At 47.7% G+C, this 20839-nt stretch overlaps 1 protein-coding gene across 2 annotated transcripts; it reads right to left on the bottom strand.

The window, feature by feature from the left end:
• Window positions 1-1629: 1629 nt before the first annotated feature.
• ccdc30 (coiled-coil domain containing 30) lies at window positions 1630-20839 on the bottom strand. Of its 2 annotated transcripts, XM_052059167.1 has the most exons (26): window positions 20700-20839; window positions 19901-20083; window positions 18944-19126; window positions 18738-18858; window positions 17513-17703; window positions 16079-16153; window positions 15508-15664; window positions 15278-15349; window positions 14089-14204; window positions 13897-14012; window positions 13629-13821; window positions 13339-13437; window positions 12197-12325; window positions 11969-12106; window positions 10776-10954; window positions 10462-10696; window positions 9530-9700; window positions 8785-8994; window positions 4523-4680; window positions 4276-4420; window positions 2946-3067; window positions 2667-2808; window positions 2422-2558; window positions 2169-2286; window positions 1998-2047; window positions 1630-1904 (listed from the first exon to the last, which is right to left on the bottom strand). In XM_052059167.1, the coding sequence occupies exons 2-26, from the start codon at window positions 19913-19915 to the stop codon at window positions 1709-1711; spliced, it is 3468 nt and encodes a 1155-aa protein (XP_051915127.1). In that variant the 5' UTR covers window positions 19916-20083; window positions 20700-20839; the 3' UTR covers window positions 1630-1708. The 2 variants fall into 2 exon arrangements, with proteins under 2 accessions (XP_051915127.1, XP_051915128.1); XM_052059168.1 differs by lacking the exon at window positions 16079-16153.

The following is a 20839-nucleotide window of genomic DNA, read 5'->3' on the forward strand; positions in this document are numbered from 1 at the left end:
GGCTTACATTAGTCGAGGGCCTATCGTGATTTATCTATCATCGCTGTCCTGTGAAAAACGTCCATTTTTGTCATTTAAAAAAAAAAAAAGTCAAAAATAGCATCTGTACATAAGGACCATCCAAAAGTACATATTTGTGAAAAAAACATTAAACTATTGTGAGACATGAGGTTTCGGCCTCACGCCAGCACTTGAGAAAGGCAGAAGATTTGACGCAGCGCTGTTGTTGGCTGTCATGATCTCACGTCATGGTCAGAATTTTTGTGGCTGCTTGGTGCATACTATGGCATAGAAAACTGCACAGGCAACATCATCACTAAATGTGATAACACTGTCAACATCAAAGTACAAATTATGGTTTTGAAAACAAAATATAAAAAAAAAGATCAAAATGCAAATTATTCCCTTCCGACATTTTCCTAAATGTAAACATACTTGTGATAAAGTGCTATTTTAAATCTCAGTCAGATATCATTTCAACATTCACTGGCCTGACATACTTTGTCCTGCATCTTGTTCCATTAACATTAGAATGACAATAAGAATCTGTCATTTTAATACCCTTTTTTGAAGAATGGTATGCTATTATTATCCATCCATCCATCTTCTACCGCTTATCCGGGGCCGGGTCGCGGGGGCAACAGCTTTAGCAGGGAAGCCCAGACTTCCCTCTCCCTAGCTACTTCTTCCAGCTCTCCCCGGGGGATCCCGAGGCGTTCCCAGGCCAGCTGGGTGACATAGTCTGTCCAGCGTGTCCTGGGTCTTCCTCGGGGTCTCCTCCCGGTGGGACATGCCCGGAACACCTCACCAGGGAGGCGCTCAGGAGGCATCTGAATCAGATGCCCAAGCCACCTCATCTGGCTCCTCTCGATGTGGAGGAGAGGCGGCTCGACTCGGAGCCCCTCCCGGATGACCGAGCTTCTCACCTTATCTCTAAGGGAGAGCCCGGACACCCTGCAGAGAAAACTCATTTCGGCCGCTTGTAACCGGGATCTCGTTCTTTTGGTCACGACCCATAGCTCGTGACCATAGATGAGGGTTGGAACGTAGATCGACCGGTAAATTGAGAGCTTCGCCCTTTGGCTCAGCTCCTTCTTCACCACGACAGACCGATACAACGTCCGCATCACAGCAGACGCTGCGCCGATCCGCCTGTCGATCTCTCGCTCCCTCCTGCCCTCACTCGTGAACAAGACCCCAAGATACTTAAACTCCTCCACTTGGGGCAAGATCTCCCCCCCGACCCGGAGGGGGCACTCCACCCTTTTCCGACTGAGGACCATGGTTTCAGATTTGGAGGTGCTGATTTTCATCCCAACCGCTTCACACTGGGCTGTGAAACGCTCCAGTGAGAGTTGGAGAGCCCCGTTTGAAGGAGCCAACAGCACCACATCATCTGCAAAAAGCAGGGATGCAATACTGAGGCCCCCAAAACGGACGCCCTCAACGCTTCGGCTGCGCCTAGAAATTCTGTCCATAAAGGTTATGAACAGAATCTGCGACAAAGGGCAGCCTTGGCGGAGTCCCACCCTCACTGGAAACGATTCCGACTTACTGCCGGCAATGCGAACCAAACTCTGACATCGGTGGTATAGTGACCGAACAGCCCGTATCAGGGGGTTCGGTTATTATTATTATTATTATTAGTCTTTTCATTTCAAATATATTTTTTACCATTTGCCTTTTCGTTGTCAGGTTCCGCTGCCTGTCACGCGTCCTCACTGCTATTTGGACTCTCCACGGTTGTGTCAGGCGGAAAGAGTGGCGAAACAAGGTTCAGGTAGCCTTGTTCTGGCGGCTGCTGCGCGGATACAGACGCTCGCGTGCCGTCCGACACGTGCTCCAACTTGCTGCGGGAGATGGCTTCCAACAAGTCCCAGGGGTCATAAGTACCGGATGTGAGGCTAGTGAGAACAGATGCAACATGAATGAATATGTCTGGTGGTAGAAATGTGGCACTTGACAATCATGATTCGTCTTTCGTTTTAGACTCGTACCTTAAATTCGATGTTTCAATGATGCCGTCACGAAGAGTTTTCTTGGAATTCTGTTTGATTGACACAGTCAATGTGTTAAACTCGGAGTAGAAGAGGAATTCACTATACAGAGGTTGAGCTAGAACAGTCGCTTGCAGTTTGCGTGTGTGAGTGCGCACAATTGTGTGTTACCTCATTGCCGTTGAAGGACCGGGCGTTCCTCAAGGCACGCTCCAAGGCACTGACCTGATTGGACAGCTTCAAAGTTTGATCCTGTAGGCGCCTGTTTTCTGCTTCTAAGACAATGACCCTTGGAGAGACACACTGTTCCTTCAGTGCAAGTTTCTCTGTGACGACCACTCTCAACTAATTGACTTATCCATGGGAAGGACTGTCAAATATGCTGTTGAAAAGGTAAAAAAATAAAAAAAAATCAAATCGACACCTGTGTTGGACAGTGGAAGCTGCCCTCATGCCATTGCTGCCCATCTCCTCCGCCTCGCTTATCTTCAACAACAGCGTCCTTTTCTCCTCCAGAAGCTTCTCATTTTCCTCCATCACATTATGGGTGCTCTCCTTTTCCTGTAGGTTCGGAGTAATTTGCACGCAATTCACGATGAACTTTTCCAATGAGGACCTGCGTCCAAATTGGTAACACAATATGGCGGCAGGTGGCAGCATCATCCTGACCTTGTTCAAGAGACCGGCGGCCAGGGCTAAGTCATTCTCCAGTTTCTGGATGGCGTTGTCCCGTTGCGCGGTTGCTTGGACAAAGATCTGCTTGGCCTGATGTAGTTTGGTCTTGTGTCGACTCTGCTTTTCATTGTACTTCCTAGTTAGAATCGCAATGAAGCTATTAACCCGAAGCATTGCCCTCCCACGTGTTAGGTTAGACCTACGTTCGATGAGACGATGTGCATGCTGAAAAACGTTTAAAGTTACGTTCCATGAAAGAAAACGACTTTTGACCTGACGTATGTATTCAGCTGGACGAACACCTGCTTGAGCTCTCCCTGCATTCTGTCACAATCGAGCTGACTGGCCGCTAGATCATCCTTCAGTCTGCGACAAGAGGCTTGATCATCTCTTATCTGAAAGACAAATAAACTTGCCATCTGTCTGAACCGGAGGGAACCCCCCCGGCCCCCCCTCCCAAAAAAAACAACATTCGTTTTCTCGAAGCAGACACACTTGGGTGTAGAGCATTGGTGTGAAACTCATGGCCCGGGGGCCAGATCTGGCCCGCCACATCATTTGATGTGGCCCGCGAAAGCAAATCAAACATGTTGACTTCTATGATGCTTCCTAAAATTTGGACCAAAACCTCAAATTCTCGTATGTAATATATTCATTCATTCATTCATCTTCCGAGCCGCTTGAGCCTCACTAAGGTCGCGGGGGGTGCTGGAGCCTATCCCAGCTGTCTTCGGGCAGTAGGCGGGGGACACCCTGAATCGGTTGCCAGCCAACCGTATGTAATATATAAGAGAGTTATTTGAAGTTTTCTTGTTACCCGAGCCGCTTGATCCTCACTAAGGTCGCGGGGGGTGCTGGAGCCTATCCCAGCTGTCTTCGGGCAGTAGGCGGGGGACACCCTGAATCGGTTGCCAGCCAACCGTATGTAATATATAAGAGAGTTATTTGAAGTTTTCTTGTTACCCGAGCCGCTTGATCCTCACTAAGGTCGCGGGGGGTGCTGGAGCCTATCCCAGCTGTCTTCGGGCAGTAGGCGGGGGACACCCTGAATCGGTTGCCAGCCAACCGTATGTAATATATAAGAGAGTTATTTGAAGTTTTCTTGTTACCCGAGCCGCTTGATCCTCACTAAGGTCGCGGGGGGTGCTGGAGCCTATCCCAGCTGTCTTCGGGCAGTAGGCGGGGGACACCCTGAATCGGTTGCCAGCCAACCGTATGTAATATATAAGAGAGTTATTTGAAGTTTTCTTGTTACCAAAACCCTCATTACAGTAACTTAAACTATCATTAAGTATACCCTTATTCTTGACTTCCTTATATGGTTTCACAGTCCCACGACAAAATGAGTTTGACACCCCCGGTGTAGAGTATGCAGTGCAATAGAATTGTAGATACAAGAAGATAGACTCTGAGGCAAAAGAATGGAAGCTGGGATCAAGCTACTTTTTGTAAATCCTGGAGCAACTTTATATTTAAATTTTGGACGGCATTTTTCTTGAAATTGTAGGTCATGTATTTTAACCGCGGTTCTTTCAAGGGTATATATAATGGTATATATATGTATATATATATATAAAATGGTAACAGTGAAGACATTCTGTACCTCCTCTCGGGCCTTATTAAGTTCTGACTCCATCTGTTGTGCTTGGTGGCTGAGCTCGGCATTGGTTCTGGAGAGCGAGGCCTCTTTCAATCTCAGAGAACGAACCTGGTGCTGGAGCTCCTCCTCACGCTGCTCTAAGAGCTTCCTTAAAAAGAGAGATGGACGGTGAGGTCAGCTTGGCTGTAGTTGGCGATACGGGACAGGTCAAAACAGGTCATTGGGTTGCATTTCTGCACTTTGTTCGGACCTTTTGATGTGGTCCTCCTGCTGCTGGGCTCTCAAAGTGGACAAAGTGTCAGACAAATCTTTGCTGTCCCGTTCCAGGCGGCTGCTCTCGCTGGACCGAGCTTCCTCCATGCGCAGCTGGTGTTGTGTCGTCTTGAGCTGTTGCTGCAGCTCCACAACCTGTCGTTACAATCAAACGCAATTGATAACAAATCGGCGCTACTCAGTGTACCTAAAACTGTACGAACATCACCTGAGACAAAGCGCTAAAAAGACCCAGGTTCGGATCTTCTGGATCTATGGACTAATATGTATTACAACTGTAGCTATGAACACCAAATAGGCTGATCTAAGGACAAAATGGCACTGGGCTTCCAGTTTCGGGGTACTCTGGCATCCTCTTACAATTCGAAAACATTCATTTGGTTCATTGAAGACTTGAAATTGTATAATGGTGCAAATGCTCGTTTGTCTACAGGCGCTTTGCGATTGTCTGGCAATAAGTCCAGGGTATACCGGGCCCCGTTGACCTATGACCTTAACGAGGATAAGCACTGTAGAAAACTGCACTGATGGACATAAATGGTGCTAAATGCGCTGGATCAGATCCAAACCCATGACAGCTTCCGATCCTGCATTGTCCAGCTCTATCCCAAGTGGTTCAAGATTTAACCAGAAATTCATTTTTGAATTCCTCCGTGAGTCGTCACCTTACCGTGGTGGAGGGGTTTGTGTGTCCCAATGATCCTAGAAGCTAAGTTGTCTGGGGCTTTATGCCCCTGGCAGGGTCACCCATGGCAAACAGGTTCTAGGTGAGGGGCCAGACAAAGCACGGCTCAAAAGACCCCTTATGATGAGTAAAATTAATGGATCTCAGTTTCCCTTGCCCGGACGCGGGTCACCGGGGCCCCCCTCTGGAGCCAGGCCTGGAGGTGGGGCTCGTTGGCAGGCGCCTGGTGGCCGGGCTTACACCCATGGGGCCCGGCCGGGTACAGCCCGAAGAGGCAACGTGGGTCCCCCTTCCCATGGGCTCACCACCCATGAGAGGGGCCAAAGGGGTCGGGTGCAATGTGAGCTGGGCGGCAGCCAAAGGCGGGGACCCTGGCGGTCCGATCCTCGGCTGCAGAAGCTAGCTCTTGGGACATGGAATGTCACCTCTCTGGCAGGGAAGGAGCCCGAGCTGGTGTGTGAGGCAGAGAATTTCCGACTGGATATAGTCGGACTTGCCTCCACACACAGCCTGGGTTCTGGTACCAGTTCTCTCGAGAGGGGTTGGACTCTCTTCCACTCTGGAGTTGCTCACGGTGAGAGGCGCAGAGCAGGTGTGGGCATACTCATTGCCCCCCGGCTCAGTGCCTGTACATTGGGTTTCACACCAGTAGACGAGAGGGTTGCCTCCCTCCGCCTTCGGGTGGGTGGACGGGTCCTGACTGTTGTTTGTGCATATGCACCAAACAGCAGCTCAGCATACCCACCCTTTTTGGAGTCCTTGGAGGGTGTGCTGGAGAGTACTCCTGCTGGGGACTCCATTGTTCTGCTGGGGGACTTCAATGCTCACGTGGGCAATGACAGTGATACCTGGATTGGCGTGATTGGGAGGAACGGCCCCCCTGATCAAAACCCGAGTGGTGTTTTGTTATTGGACTTCTGTGCTCGTCACGGATTGTCCATAACGAACACCTTGTTCAAACATAAGGGTGTCCATATGTGCACTTGGCACCAGGACACCCTAGGCCGCAGTTCGATGATCGACTTTGTAGTTGTATCATCGGATTTGCGGCCGCATGTTCTGGACACTCGGGTGAAGAGAGGGGCGGAGCTGTCAACTGATCACCACCTGGTGGTGAGTAGGCTCCGATGGTGGGGGAAGATGCCGGTCCGTCCTGGCAGACCCAAACGTATTGTGAGGGTTTGTTGGGAGCGTCTGGCGGAATCCCCTGTCAGAAGGAGTTTCAACTCCCACCTCCGACAGAGCTTTTCCCATGTTCCGGGGGAGACGGGGGACATTGAGTCCGAGTGGACCATGTTCCGTGCCTCTATTGTTGAGGCGGCCAATCTGAGTTGTGGCCGTAAGGTGGTTGGTGCCTGTCGTGGCGGCAATCCCCGTACTCGCTGGTGGACACCAGCAGTAAGGGATGCCGTCAAGCTGAAGAAGGAGTCCTATCGAGCCTTTATGGCCTGTGGGACCCCAGAGGCAGCTGACGGGTATCGACTGGCCAAGCGGACCGCGGCTTCGGTGGTCGCCGAGGCAAAAACCCGAGCGTGGGAAGAGTTCGGTGAGGCCATGGAAGCCGACTTCCGGACGGCTTCGAGGAAATTCTGGTCCACCATCCGACGTCTCAGGAGGGGGAAGCAGTGCACCACTAACACTGTGTACAGTGGGGATGGGGCGCTGCTGACTTCGACTCGGGACGTTGTGAACCGGTGGGCAGAGTACTTCGAAGACCTCCTCAACTCCACCAACACGCCTTCGTTGGAGGAAGCAGAGCCTGGGGACTCTGAGGTGGGCTCTCCTATCTCTGTGGTTGAAGTCACCGATGTGGTTAAAAAGCTCCTCGGTGGCAAGGCCCCAGGGGTGGATGAGATCCGCCCGGAGTTCCTCAAGGCTCTGGATGTTGTGGGGCTGTCCTGGTTGACACGCCTCTGCAACATCGCGTGGTCAACAGGGAGAGTGCCTCTGGATTGGCAGACCGGGGTGGTAGTCCCTCTTTTTAAAAAGGGGGACCGGAGGGTGTGTTCCAACTACAGAGGGATCACACTCCTCAGCCTCCCTGGTAAGGTCTATTCAGGGGTGCTGGAGAGGAGGGTCCGTCAGGAAGTCGAGCCTCAGATTGAGGAGGAGCAGTGTGGCTTTCGTCCCGGCCGTGGAACAGTGGACCAGCTCTACACCCTTAGCAGGGTCCTTGAGGGTATGTGGGAATTCGCCCAACCAGTCTACATGTGTTTCGTGGACCTGGAGAAGGCGTTTGACCGTGTCCCTCGGGGAGTTCTGTGGGGGGTGCTTCGTGGGTATGGGGTACCGAACCCCCTGATACGGGCTGTTCGGTCACTATACCACCGATGTCAGAGTTTGGTTCGCATTGCCGGCAGTAAGTCGGAATCGTTTCCAGTGGGGGTAGGACTCCGCCAAGGCTGCCCTTTGTCGCCGATTCTGTTCATAACCTTTATGGACAGAATTTCTAGGCGCAGCCGAAGCGTTGAGGGGGTCCGTTTTGGGGGCCTCAGTATTACATCCCTGCTTTTTGCAGATGATGTGGTGCTGTTGGCTCCTTCAAACGGGGCTCTCCAACTCTCACTGGAGCGTTTCGCAGCCGAGTGTGAAGCGGTTGGGATGAAAATCAGCACCTCCAAATCTGAAACCATGGTCCTCAGTCGGAAAAGGGTGGAGTGCCCCCTCCGGGTCGGGGAGGAGATCTTACCCCAAGTGGAGGAGTTCAAGTATCTTGGGGTCTTGTTCACGAGTGGGGGTAGGAGGGAGCGGGAGATCGACAGGCGGATCGGTGCAGCGTCTGCTGTGATGCGGACGTTGTATCGGTCTGTCGTGGTGAAGAAGGAGCTGAGCCAAAGGGCGAAGCTCTCAATTTACCGGTCGATCTACGTCCCAACCCTCACCTATGGTCACGAGCTATGGGTCGTGACCGAAAGAACGAGATCCCGGATACAAGCGGCCGAAATGAGTTTTCTCCGCAGGGTGTCCGGGCTCTCCCTTAGAGATAAGGTGAGAAGCTCAGTCATCCGGGAGGGGCTCAGAGTCGAGCCGCTTCTCCTCCACATCGAGAGGAGCCAGATGAGGTGGCTTGGGCATCTGATTCGGATGCCTCCTGAGCGCCTCCCCGGTGAGGTGTTCCGGTCATGTCCCACCGGGAGGAGACCCCGAGGAAGACCCAGGACACGCTGGAGAGACTATGTCACCCAGCTTGCCTGGGAACGACTCGGGATCCCCCGGGGAGAGCTGGAAGAAGTAGCTAGGGAGAGGGAAGTCTGGGCTTCCCTGCTAAAGCTGTTGCCCCCGCGACCCGGCCCCGGATAAGCGGTAGATGATGGATGGATGGATGGATGGACTTTGAATTAGCATCTGAAGTTTTTTATTTTTTTTAATGCAGGACTGATCTTTTTTGGGGGCCAGGGGGGTAATAATGTGTCATAAAAAATAATTGAGAATATTCTTTGAAGAATGACTACAAAAATGTATAAAAATGTAAAAAAAAAAACAAATACTGGACAACGGCAGAAGGTAAGGGGCAGGAATCCAGAACCCCCCCCCCCCCCCACACACACACTGACCTTTTTGTCAGCAGTGATGACCCTGGCCCTCTCGGCCTGCAACTCCTCTTGCAGACTGTTGGCGACGCTGCGGGTGGCTAAGTTGCGTGCCAGCTCCAGCTCCAGCTCTCTGATTTTTTGTTGCTGATGTTCTGAACCGGCCATCTGAGTGTGGAGACTTTGCTCAATCTGGGCCATCTTGGTCTGCGCCTGCTTCAGCTCTGCAGAAAGCTAAAGGAGGCAATGTTATTATGAGCAACATTTACTTGAATGTGCTACTCACTCCTCCATTGAGGTTAACAAAGACAATCGGATTGCTTTTGTCCCAATTTTACCCTTTACCAATAAAGGACGTCAAATGCCTGACAATCTTATAATATTTTATATCTTATTTCCTTTTGTTTGTTGTTGTCCCAAATGGCGGGAAATATTTTCCAAAGCAAGACTTTTTTTTTTGGTCGATATCACTCCCGCCTGTGGTCCTCTTCGGAAACACTCGGCAACCATCGGTGCAAAAGCACGGAAGTGCCTGCTTGGCTATGCATTTGTGAGATCAGGTGTGAGAGAATAAAGAAAGAGAATTCTTTACGTGTGTGGTTCATGCTGAGATAGTCACATCAGACCCCACACACAGGCACACAATGACCAAAACTGTTCATTGACAACTTTTTTTTTTTTAATCGTGATGTGTGGTCTGTCTCAGATTTTAAAAATTGTTTAAAAGTTAAATAGCTGTCCAACAAATACAAAAAAGAAAAAAAAACACCTTATGTTTTTCATTGTCCAGCAGGGTGTTGTGTCTCTTCAGGTCTGTGTTCTTCTCCTTTTCATAGCGCAGTTCTCGTTCTGCGGAGCTGAAGAGGCTCTGTACCCTTTGCAGGTCATGCTTCAATTGTTTAGCCTCTTCTGTCCTCTGACTGAGGACTATGTCCAGGGACTAATGAGGAAATGAAGAGACATGGAATGAAATGATATAAAGACCCCATTATGAACCAGATTTGATTAATGATAAAATGGGAGGCCTGAGTATTTGAAAAATTAAATCATTCACGGTTGCGCTGTATTCAGAACTTTCAAGAACTATATAAAACATGCTGGAACATGCTAAGGGCGTCAGCTAAGGGATCAATGTGGATCTGTTTATGGTCTGAAGCGTTCATTCCAGCTAGTGCATCAAATTAATCAAACGAGATGATGAGCCATATAAAGCAGATTTTCCGCACTGAAAGGCGCACCTAAACGCCTTCAATTTTTTTAAAAGCTCACAGCGTGCCTTAAAATACAATGCACCTTGTGTATGGTTATTACGGTAATATGTCGACCCCCCAAAATGGCTCCTGGCTAGAGACATGCTTACAATGCAGAATTCAAACTTAAGGCAATCGGGTTACACAGTTGAACACACGAGAGAGTTCAACGTTAACAAGTCAATGTTATAAATTGCTGTTGGTTAAGTGAACTGTGTCGCTGCTTTATTAAATACGTTTTACTGACATCTGATCGTTCTGTTGTCATTTCCTAGAGCGCAGCTCCATCTAGTGGATGCATTGTAGATTGCGTCTTATAATGCAGCACATCCAATATATGAAAAAATTACAAAATAGGCCATTAATTGAAGGTGCGCCTCATATTATGTTATTTATTTATTTATTTTGGGTAAACTAAATAGTTTTGACAGAGAAAGTTCAAAGCAGTTACCTGATCCAAGCATTTTTGGCTGATCTTCTCTGCTGGACCTAAGCCTGACTCGAACTGAAGTGCTTCATTAGCCAAACAGCATTTTCCCTGCTGCTGCTGCAGCTGTTCTTTGAGGCGTTGTATCTCGAGCTCCAGTTTCTCTCTTTTTCCCTCAACCTCCAGCTTCTCCCGGATGCTGTCGCTCAGTTTGACCTGCAGCTCAACGGTCTGCCGCCGCTCAGAGGACATCTCATTCCTGGACAAGCCAACACATGTGAGCTAAATAAGAAAGATTGGCTCGGACATCCTGTCATGGCACCTTAAATTCCACCAACCTGAGTGTGTTGTTTTCTGTCTGAAGGCCGATTAGTTCTTTGGTCAGTCGGTCAGCCTGCTCTTGCAGTTGATCCACCTGAATTCTGTTATCCCGAAGGTTTTTTTGGCTGTGATTACTGTCTTTGCGACACTCCAACTCACTCTGGAGTCGACGGTGAGCTCGCTCCATCTGGGCTAACTGAAACACATAACGAATGGGAATTTATTATTATTCATTCATTCATTCATTCATCTTCCGAGCCGCTTGATCCTCACTAGGGTCACGGGGGGTGCTGGAGCCTATCCCAGCTGTCTCCGGGCAGTAGGCGGGGGACACCCTGAATCGGTTGCCAGCCAATCGCAGGGCACACAGAATCGAACAACCATTCGCAACCACACTCACACCTAGGGACAATATAGAGCGTCCAATCAGCCTGCCACGCATGTTTTTGGAATGTGGGAGGAAACCGGAGCACCCGGAGAAAACCCACGCAGGCCCGGGGAGAACATGCAAGCTCCACACAGGGAGGCCGGAGCTGGAATCGAACCCGGCACCTCTGCAGTGTGAAGCCGACGTGCTAACCACTGGACTACCGGGCCGCCCCGGAATTTATTATTATTATTATTATTTTTTAAATGTAATGCTGATTTGACTGTTTTAGAAGAACCCTGTCTATACTCAATCATATTATTAGTATGTGAATTTTAGCATTGATCTATATCTCAGTCCCGCTATGTATATCTCAGTGTTAATATAAAAAAAATGTAATTTCAGGAAGAAGAGCCAGAAGCAGGTTGGGCTATGCTAAAGTTTGGTTTGAGGTGATGTTCTACCATATCCATCCATTCATTCATTTTCCAATGCATTTATCCGCCTGAAGGTGGTGGGCGTGCTGGAGCCTATCCCAGCCGTCTTCGGACATTAGGCGGGGTGCACCCCGAACCAGTTGCCAGCCAATCGCAGGGCACACAGAGACAAACAACCATCCACGCTCACACTCACACCTAGGGACAATTTGGAGTGTTCAATCAGCCTGCCATGCATGTTTTTGGAATGTGGGAGGAAAGCGGAGAAGCGGAGGGAACATGCAAACTCCACCACACAGGAGCCGGAATCGAACCCTGCACCTCTGCACTATCAGGCAGAACCACTCCTGTGTACCGTGCCGCCCTGTTACAAAAATAGCAATACTCAAGACAACATCTGGCAAACCTTCTCCTCCAGAACAGCCTTTTCGCCCTTGACTTGGTTGAGACCCTTGATGAGGGTTTTCCCTTGTTGGCATTCAGTCGTGAGACTGTTGACCTCAAGTCTGAGCTTCTTCAGCTCCCTCTCACCGATCTGCAAAGCCTTGGTTGAGATCAGAAAAAGCGTTTCAAATTTTACACAGTGAGAAAAATGCAACATATCCAATGAAGCCGTGTGATGTACTGTAAATACCTCCTTGTCTTTTTTTAGGGCAGTCTGAGCAGCACTGAGGTCGAGCTCGAGTTGTTTCCTCCAGTCCTTTTCCTCGGTCAGACGAGCTTCCAGCAAAGCCATTCTCTCTGGGCCACTGTCCCGTAGGTGCTTGATATGCAGAGACAAAGCGACATGACACGTTTGCTTTCGTTGTATGACTGCATTTGGGGGTCATGTCTTGATTTCAATCATGGCGTCTTTCCATTACTTTATGCGAGAGGGGAAAACTGCCATTGTCGGTTTAGTGCTGCTTTCACCTACAAGCCAGTTAATGTCACTTTTTTACTTCTTGTCCCTCCATTGAACTTCGTGGAGGAATGGGGCAGAGAAGGACCATGTTGAATTTTGGACTTGGATCCAGGATTTTTTTAACATTGGTGGGGTATTTTTTTAAAATTATTATTATTCATTCATTCATTCATTCATCTTCCGAGCCGCTTGATCCTCACTAGGGTCGCGGGGGGTGCTGGAGCCTATCCCAGCTGTCTTCGGGCAGTAGGCGGGGGACACCTTGAATCGGTTGCCAGCCAATCGCAGGGCACACAGAAACGAAAAACCATTTGCAACCACACTCACACCTAGGGACAATTTAGAGCGTCCAATCAGCCTGCCACGCATGTTTTTGGAATGTGGGAGGAAACCGGAGCACCCGGAGAAAACCCACGCAGGCCCGGGGAGAACATGCAAACTCCACACAGGGAGGCCGGAGCTGGAATCGAACCCGGTACCCTCTGCACTGTGAAGCCGATGTGCTAACCACTGGACTACCGGGCCGCCTAATTATTATTATTGTTATTATAAATGTTATTTTTTTTACGCTTTGCACCATTTTCAGTAAATGTATTTGGAAAAGCATCCTGGACAAAACCACAACCAAATAGACGACAGCATAGTGTGTCCATGACAGTTGTTCCAAGTCCTCAAAATGTGATCAACATCAACAGATCAATTAAAATCAGACCCAGTCATTACATGTGTGTTGCTTTCAATGTACGTAAGATATTTATGATGCTCAAAGCACAAAGGGAAATATTGAGATGCCTCATAGAGACTCTTTCTCGTTTATTGACGTGGTCGTGAGCTTAAGAACTGTTATCACACAGACATGAAGGCTTCCTTACCCGCTGCAAGAAGGACTCCGTGGTTTTGACCTCTTCGCCATTCTTTAACAACTTCTCTTGAGTTTCCTGCTTCTTCAGCTCTCCCTCAAGGTTTTTGATCTGCATGATCACTTCACATCAATTACTGACCCTTCAAGGAGATGGCCCCTAAAACTCAACCTTGGACCCTCTCTTTGAATACTGGAGTTGCATGACTTGGACGTAAGTGCCTATCTTCCACTATTCTGTCAAAATATGAACTATCAATCCCAGAATTACAGCATTTTGCGGGGTTTAATGTTGATCGTTACCCTTCGATGGAGCCCCTCCAGTTCTCCGTCGTGGCGAAGCCTCTCCTCCTTGCTGGCATTCTGGGCCTCGCCGAGGAGAGCCTCCAGTTCCTCGTTCCTCTCCTCCAGCTCCTCCTGCTCCTTGCGCAGCCTTTGGAGTTGACGCTCCAGCTCTCTCACCTGAACCAGTCTGTCCTCAATCGCTGCATGACAGCTGACATCGAATAGGATTCGTCAGTCGAGTTAGCTCTATCGATGGAGAGACTGTCGTTAAAGACGACACTTTTACCGTTTGTGTGTCGGATCGGATTCGTTCGTTGACATGTTGGGTCGTTCGCTGCAATTGTTGTCTTGCCTCTCATCCACTTTCAGGGAAGAATCTTGGTCTATGTCCCTTGTTTCCAACTGGACAAACACCCCCCGCACACCCCCAAGCTGCTGTATAAGCTCAATTCAAATCCATTTATACAATAACTCTAACCTGCTCGAGAAGAATTTTCTTCTGAGACTCTAAAGAGCACACCAGCTCCCTCAAACTTCGGTTGTCAGCATCTAGTCTGCCACTTTCCTCTTCGGCCCGCTGCAGCTTCATCATATCTGAAAAATCACATCATTATGAATACAGTAAGGGCAATTACAACTGAACCAAGGTTTTGGGTTTTGTTCTGAATTGGTTCCAGGGCTGGTGTGATCCCTCCCTCCATCCATCCATCGAATCATTTCCTTCCGCTTATCTGGAGTTGAGTTGAGGGGGCATCAGCTTCAGTTGGGGAGCCCAGTCTTCCCCCTCCCAACCACTTCTCACCACCCTTCTGGGGGAATTTTGAGCCGTTCTCAAGCACGCTGGAAGACAGTCTTTCCAGTATGTCCTGGATTGTCTCCGGGTTTCCTGCTCCCTGTGGAACGTGCTTGGAACACCTCACCAGGAAGGCGTTGAGGATGCACGAAAGCGAACTCATCTGGCTCTTCTCGATGTAGAGCAGCAGTAGCTCTACTCTCAAGTCTATAGCTTGCATTGGAAATATGCCCGGTAGTCCAGTGGTTAGCACGTCGGCTTCACAGTGCAGAGGTACCGGGTTCGATTCCAGCTCCGGCCTCCCTGTGTGGAGTTTGCATGTTCTCCCCGGGCCTGCGTGGGTTTTCTCCGGGTGCTCCGGTTTCCTCCCACCTTCCAAAAACATGCATGGTGGGCTGATTGGACGCTCTAAATTGACCCTAGGTGTGAATGTGAGCATGGAAGGTGTTCGTCTCTGTGTGCCCTGCGATTGGCTGGCAACTGATCCGGGGTGTCCCCCGCCTACTGCCCGAAGACGGCTGGGATAGGCTCCAGCACCCCCCGCGACCCTAGTGAGGATTAAGCGGTCCAAAATGATGGATGGATGGATGGTTGTTTCCAGTCCTGGAATTTCTCTGACAGATCATGTATTCATATTAATTAGACTAAAAACATATTGCTTTGGTACCGGTCATTATTTACAAAATACAAGCGTAAACACCCCCCCCCCCCCCTCCAAACCTGTAATGTTGACATGAAATTATTTTAAACCTTATGAGAACATACTAAAAAAAACAATTGAGCCACAGATCAATGAGAAATATACTCAAGAATAAATAAATACTTATCTTGCTGCAGTATCCGAATGCCACACACAAAATGTCCACAAACTCACCGCACTGCTTTAGTTTGTCCACTTCTTTCTTGAGAATGTCGAGTTCTTGGAGTGTTTCCTGAAGCTCAGACCCTGAGAAAAAAAATGTTTTTGATTTTGTAAGGTACAAATATACTTCCTTTCCTTGCAGGCGACTATGAAGACAAAACAGATGTTAAGTAGAAGCAGCCTGAAGAAAGTTTGAGTTGCTGTAGTACTAAAAATCGAATTGCATCATTAGAATAACACACCGCATGGGTCTAGGCTGTTGCTTTTAGCCACATCCATCTCATTGTTGAGCCTTCGGATTTCTTGATGAGCCATTTCCAGCCTGCTCGAGGCCTCCTCCAAGTCGCGCTCCAGCCGCCGGCGTTCATTTTGCTCGCGGGACAGCTCTTCACTGTGTGCCTGTTGTTGGGTACCAGACAGGCATCAATGACGGGTGCATTCGACAGCCGGCTTGGGAGTAGACAAAGTGAGTCTTGTCAGAGACGTGCATTTTGAAGAGTGAGTTCAGCTCATCATCGGTGCAACCTCTGCAACATAGTGAGAGCTATCAGACAACGTGTTGTATTACAATTGACCTGCATAAGTGCAACAGCAAATGTTTCTCATGCTGGCAATCGCAACATGCCCGTGCAGCCCTTCGGTTTCCAGCACAAGGACGCGTTTTAGTGGGAAAACCATTACAGTGGTCATGCAAGTCCCAGTAGTAACAAGCAAGGCCACGGTCAAATAAGCCACAGAAGAAGATGTCCGTGTGGTTTTTCAAATCGTGGCCGTTTGTTAGTTGAGTTAGTTAGTCTTGAGAGGGGAACCTACAGGGGTAATATTGTTTTTGTTCTGAGCAGACCTGCGGAGCCCAAACAGCTTCTTCCATGGAGTCTGGGATGAGCCCTGCTGAGAGCAAAGACCAGCATGTACAGCAGCAGACCAAACAATAAGATTAGGAGAGGACAAAAAAAAAAGGCCGAAGGAGGCGCCACACTGGTTTCTGTGACCAGCAGAATGCAGAAGAATTTCGCTAAATTCATGAGGGGGTGCACGTGGACACGTCGATCAAAAGACGTATGCTTGAACCCGATGCTTGACATACAGTACGCACTCGAAATTAAAGAGATCAACTGAAAATCGCACATTCAACGTGTGGTTGAAGGTTGAGAAATGCTGTTGGAGAACCTCATGAAAACAGATTCTTGTAAAATGTGAAGATGGGGAAAAATACTTAAAGTAAAAGGAGGACTCCAAGTGTATTTAAATATATACTTATAATATATGTATTTTTTGTCTTTTCATATTAGAATGGGTTCCAGAAGGCACTGCTGCATTCATGGGGTGGCTCGCACCTGTGCTCATTGGTCAAAGATGTTTACTTTAATCATGGCAATGACATTCCCATTTACAGAGATGAACAAGAACCTGAATTTGAATTGGAGTTTTTCGACTGCAGAGAAACACAGAAATGCAAATAAAATAAATTAATTTGGGAATAGAAATGCTGGTTAATCACACATCAAAGAAATTCTGAAAATTTCAGGCAAAAATACTCCAATCTGACTGGATCCTTAAGGCGACAACACTTAAAAGGTGACATCTGACACGTTGTGCCCGAAGCGATGGAATTATTGCTTCGTGCACAACAAAATAACTGAAAGGTGAATCCCCGAAATAGCAGACACAAAAGAGATTTTGTCAGAGAACAAAAGGAGTCTTTAATGACGAACACAAAATACCCGACAGGGAGAATAACAAAAAACGCTGGTCAAAATAAGAACCAGGGATAGAATAAAGGGAACAGCAGAAAACGCTTGCGGAAAACAAATGGCAAGGAAGGTCTGATTAGACGATTATATAAATTTCGTACGTAATAGGAATAATGGCGCGTAATAACAGCCACAAGGCTAAGAGGCAACAAATAATCCAAATAGTAGTTTGAGCGAGAGAATATTGGCGCGGCGTGGAATTCTCCGGCAGTGAGTAGACTGCCAGAGCGTCCAAATAAAGGCTGAGCAATTACTCCCAAATGGGTGACAGGTGAGTAAACGGCGGGCAGAAAGCCCGCCCCCTGCTGGCAAACACGGGACGTGACCACATCTGGTGACATCATTTCTTATCTTCTAAATGGTGGTTCGATTTCACACCATAAAAACAAGCTGATGATAACAATGACGTTTTTTTTAGTGCCTGACAACGGCGTAAAAGAAGTCACTAAATATACACGACATAAGCAGCACTTGTAAGTGGTGTTCTCTTCACCTGTAACTGGACATCCTTTACGTTGCCAGAAAAGTTCTGCCGCTCCAGTCTTCTCTCGGCAGCCTCGAGCCTCTCCAGGAGTGTTGCCCTCTCTACTAGTAGATAAGCCACCTGCTCGCTGGGGCTGCTCAGGCCCATCTCCCCAAGGTCTTCCTGGGCCAACATCTCCGCCATCTCTTTGCTCTGAATCTCTGAAAGACAGTTTTTGTCAAACACCAGTGGGAAGTAAGCCTCACGAGGCACGAGGCATAGTGTGTGCACTGCTCACAAAAAGTTTGGGTGAAATTTGAAAAGTTTTGAAAATTTCGCCATTCAGCTCATTGTCAAAGGACAGCATATTATGCAAAAATTACTGAACCGTTCGACACGGGAATTCAAAAGTTTGAGTGAAGGTCAAATTTTGTTCACCTTTAACACTTTAATTCCACAAGACGTACTTTTAAAATTAGGCCCCGCCTACCAAGGACGTACTTGTACGTCCAAGTCTTTTTTTTTTTTTTGGGTCAGAGAGGAGGAGGGTCTGATGCAATCTGTGAAAGAGAATAAGCCGTATGCATTGTAAATCATATAAAAAAAGCGACCAGTAGGTGGCAGTGGTGCCTCACGTGCTTGAAATGCATGCTTTTACAAAAAGTTCTTTTTTTACAATAATAATAATAATAATACATTTTATTTGTGGGCGCCTTTCTAGAAACTCAAGGACACCTTACAACAAGCAGTTAAAATCACGAGTACAATGTTAAAAACAACATCAAATAAGAAAAAATAAATACAACAAAAATAAATAAATAAATAAAATAATGGCTTTATGGTCTGAGTGAATAGGCTTGTCGAAACAGATGTGTTTTGAGGCTGGATTTGAAAAGTGTTAGTTTGCATCGCCATTTTCATGAAACAGCCATTTTGTAATGCAGATAGCTGAAGAATGGAAAAAGATAAAAAAAATAAAAATTCTGCTGAAAGAAGCAAGTCTTTATTTTGGTAGGCTCCATGTTTAAATAGCATTGAACCAAATATTCTGTGGGCCTTGCAAGATCAATCAAAATCCAGTAAAACGCTGGGATTGAGGGAGTTGCTGAAGTGAAAATGGCTGGGATTGAATGAGTTAAAGGTCCATCCTGAAATTCCACCCGAAAGATGACGGTCCTTAACATTTTTTTTTGTCATCACTGTAGTCTATTCACTGAATGAATGTGATGTGCAGCAAAAGTTGCACAAGTCTCACCTTGTTGCTGTCTGATACGGTGGAGCTCTTGTTGCAGTTGCTCATTGTCTCTCTTATATTCAGCAGTTACGCACTCGCGCTGTTGCAGCAGGCCGCGGATATGCGCTACATAGCTGTCCACCTAGAAAACCAAAAGAACACATTTCAAAAGTGACATAAGCAGACGAAAGAACAATACAAAAGAAACACTGTACTAAGAGTCTCACCTCCTTCATCTCGTTGGCCTGTTGCGAGCGCAAATTACACAGCTCCTGGGCGGACAGCTGCAGCGCCGCTTCGGTGTCGAGGAGCCGCCGCCAAAGGTGGTGCTGGCGCTCCTCCGGACTGGCCCCCGGAGGCAAACCATCCTGCTGTAGCCGTGCGGATATCGGGTCCAATTCCGTATGCACCTGAGGACAAAGGGTTTTTTTTTCCGGATTCATATTAACTTTTTGTCTAGTTTGTATATGCGTAATTTAAATTGTGACTCCCGCTTTTTAGTATTCTGTGAACCTCCCGTGCCCACGGGTGTGATTGCAAGCAATTCTAAACTGTTTTCGGAGGACTCACAGTTTTTTTGGCAGGGTTTGGTCCCTACTGCTCACAAATAGTATAGTAGGTTATTGGACTATATATTATGTAAAGTACATCCTGGAACAAAAAGGTGTTCGATATCAAGGCTCTCAATCTTGTGGGGAGCTAATGCTGGCTTCAAAGGGTACATAAGTGATGATGACAAATTCAGAATGGCTTGCCAACACTACACACCTGTCACTGAACTTAATACTGTACTTCACAGGCTGTGTAACTCGAGATGGCATCTCATGAGGCCCCATTGGTGGCCAGTGACAGGCAAGCATATTGTCACAAGCAGTGTATCAGGTCCCAGGGGCTTGTTGTACTTAAAGACTACACAATTGACACTATAGTACAGCAGGACGCAACTAACCGACACGATAACGTTTACAAGAGCGGCCAAAAGATAACTTTAGAGACCAAGAATACAAGATTTAACCACTGAGTCAGATGAGTGCTGATATTCTTAAGACTAATAAGCGGAGGCAATGAGTGTCACTAATGCTGAATCAGCCATGTGCATTACAACAGACTGTCAGTCATAGAGTGACGGAAACAAACTGGAGTGGGTTGTTATAATCAGGCACATCAACAGTTGGAATATTGACCTCTTTGTGGTCCATGGTGACACATTAGGTTATATGGAGCTGCATCTGGCAGGGATGGAACTTGGCTTCCGTAGTTGGAGAGGGGGAAAAAGCCAAGATTGTAGATGATGATTTATCCTCGTAAGTCAATTGGACGCCGGGTGCCAAAGTTAATTTCAAAATTCTTCTTCTGTCCCATCTTTGCTGCAAAATATACGAGACACAACATTTAAGTAAGAATAAGCAGTCTAAGAGGACTTGATTGAGTCCAAAGTGAAAAGCAGAGTGAGATTAGTCCTAAGAGATCTACTGAAATGCTACAGTCAAGATTTATTTTTCCAGACCCATGTGATGTCTATGATAATGGATACAAGCATTGAAAGTCTTCCCCTCAACATTCATAATCCACATCTTGTAACTAATATGGGGTTAAGTGTCTTTATTTTCTTGAATTTTCAAAATGTCAGACGAGGAGGAGCAAGGGTTTTTTTTCCCAGCAAAGACGCCACTTGCAAAGACGCCACTTGCATTCCTTTTGCCCATGAAAGCTCAGCCAAGATGTGGTTTGGCCCCAAAAGCCTACTTTAAGACATCACATTCCAGTGTTAGGATTAATCAGGTACTGTACACATATTCCGAAGCTTGCAAGATGACAAAGTAAGTTCCAAAGTTTGAATACTGAGCTGAGCTACCGCGAACGAAGCTAGCGCTAGTGAGACTCCCATTTTCGGAGTCGGACTGGCGACCACCGTGCTCACAAAGCGCTCGTAAAATAAACACAAGCACTTTGGAGTTGTGTCCGGCGAAACGTTTAACTCACCCTTCAGCGACAACTTAGTTTAGCGAACGGTTGACGGCAGGCGTGCTAAATTGAAGCGAAGCGAACTGGCTTCCACAAGCACCTTGGCAACGGAGCGTACCATTCACAATTTTCCGGCGGGGGACGGACGGGTGGGTTGT

The sequence above is a fragment of the Hippocampus zosterae genome, chromosome 2, assembly GCF_025434085.1.
Source record: "Hippocampus zosterae strain Florida chromosome 2, ASM2543408v3, whole genome shotgun sequence".
In the NCBI taxonomy this organism is placed as follows: Eukaryota; Metazoa; Chordata; class Actinopteri; order Syngnathiformes; family Syngnathidae; genus Hippocampus; species Hippocampus zosterae.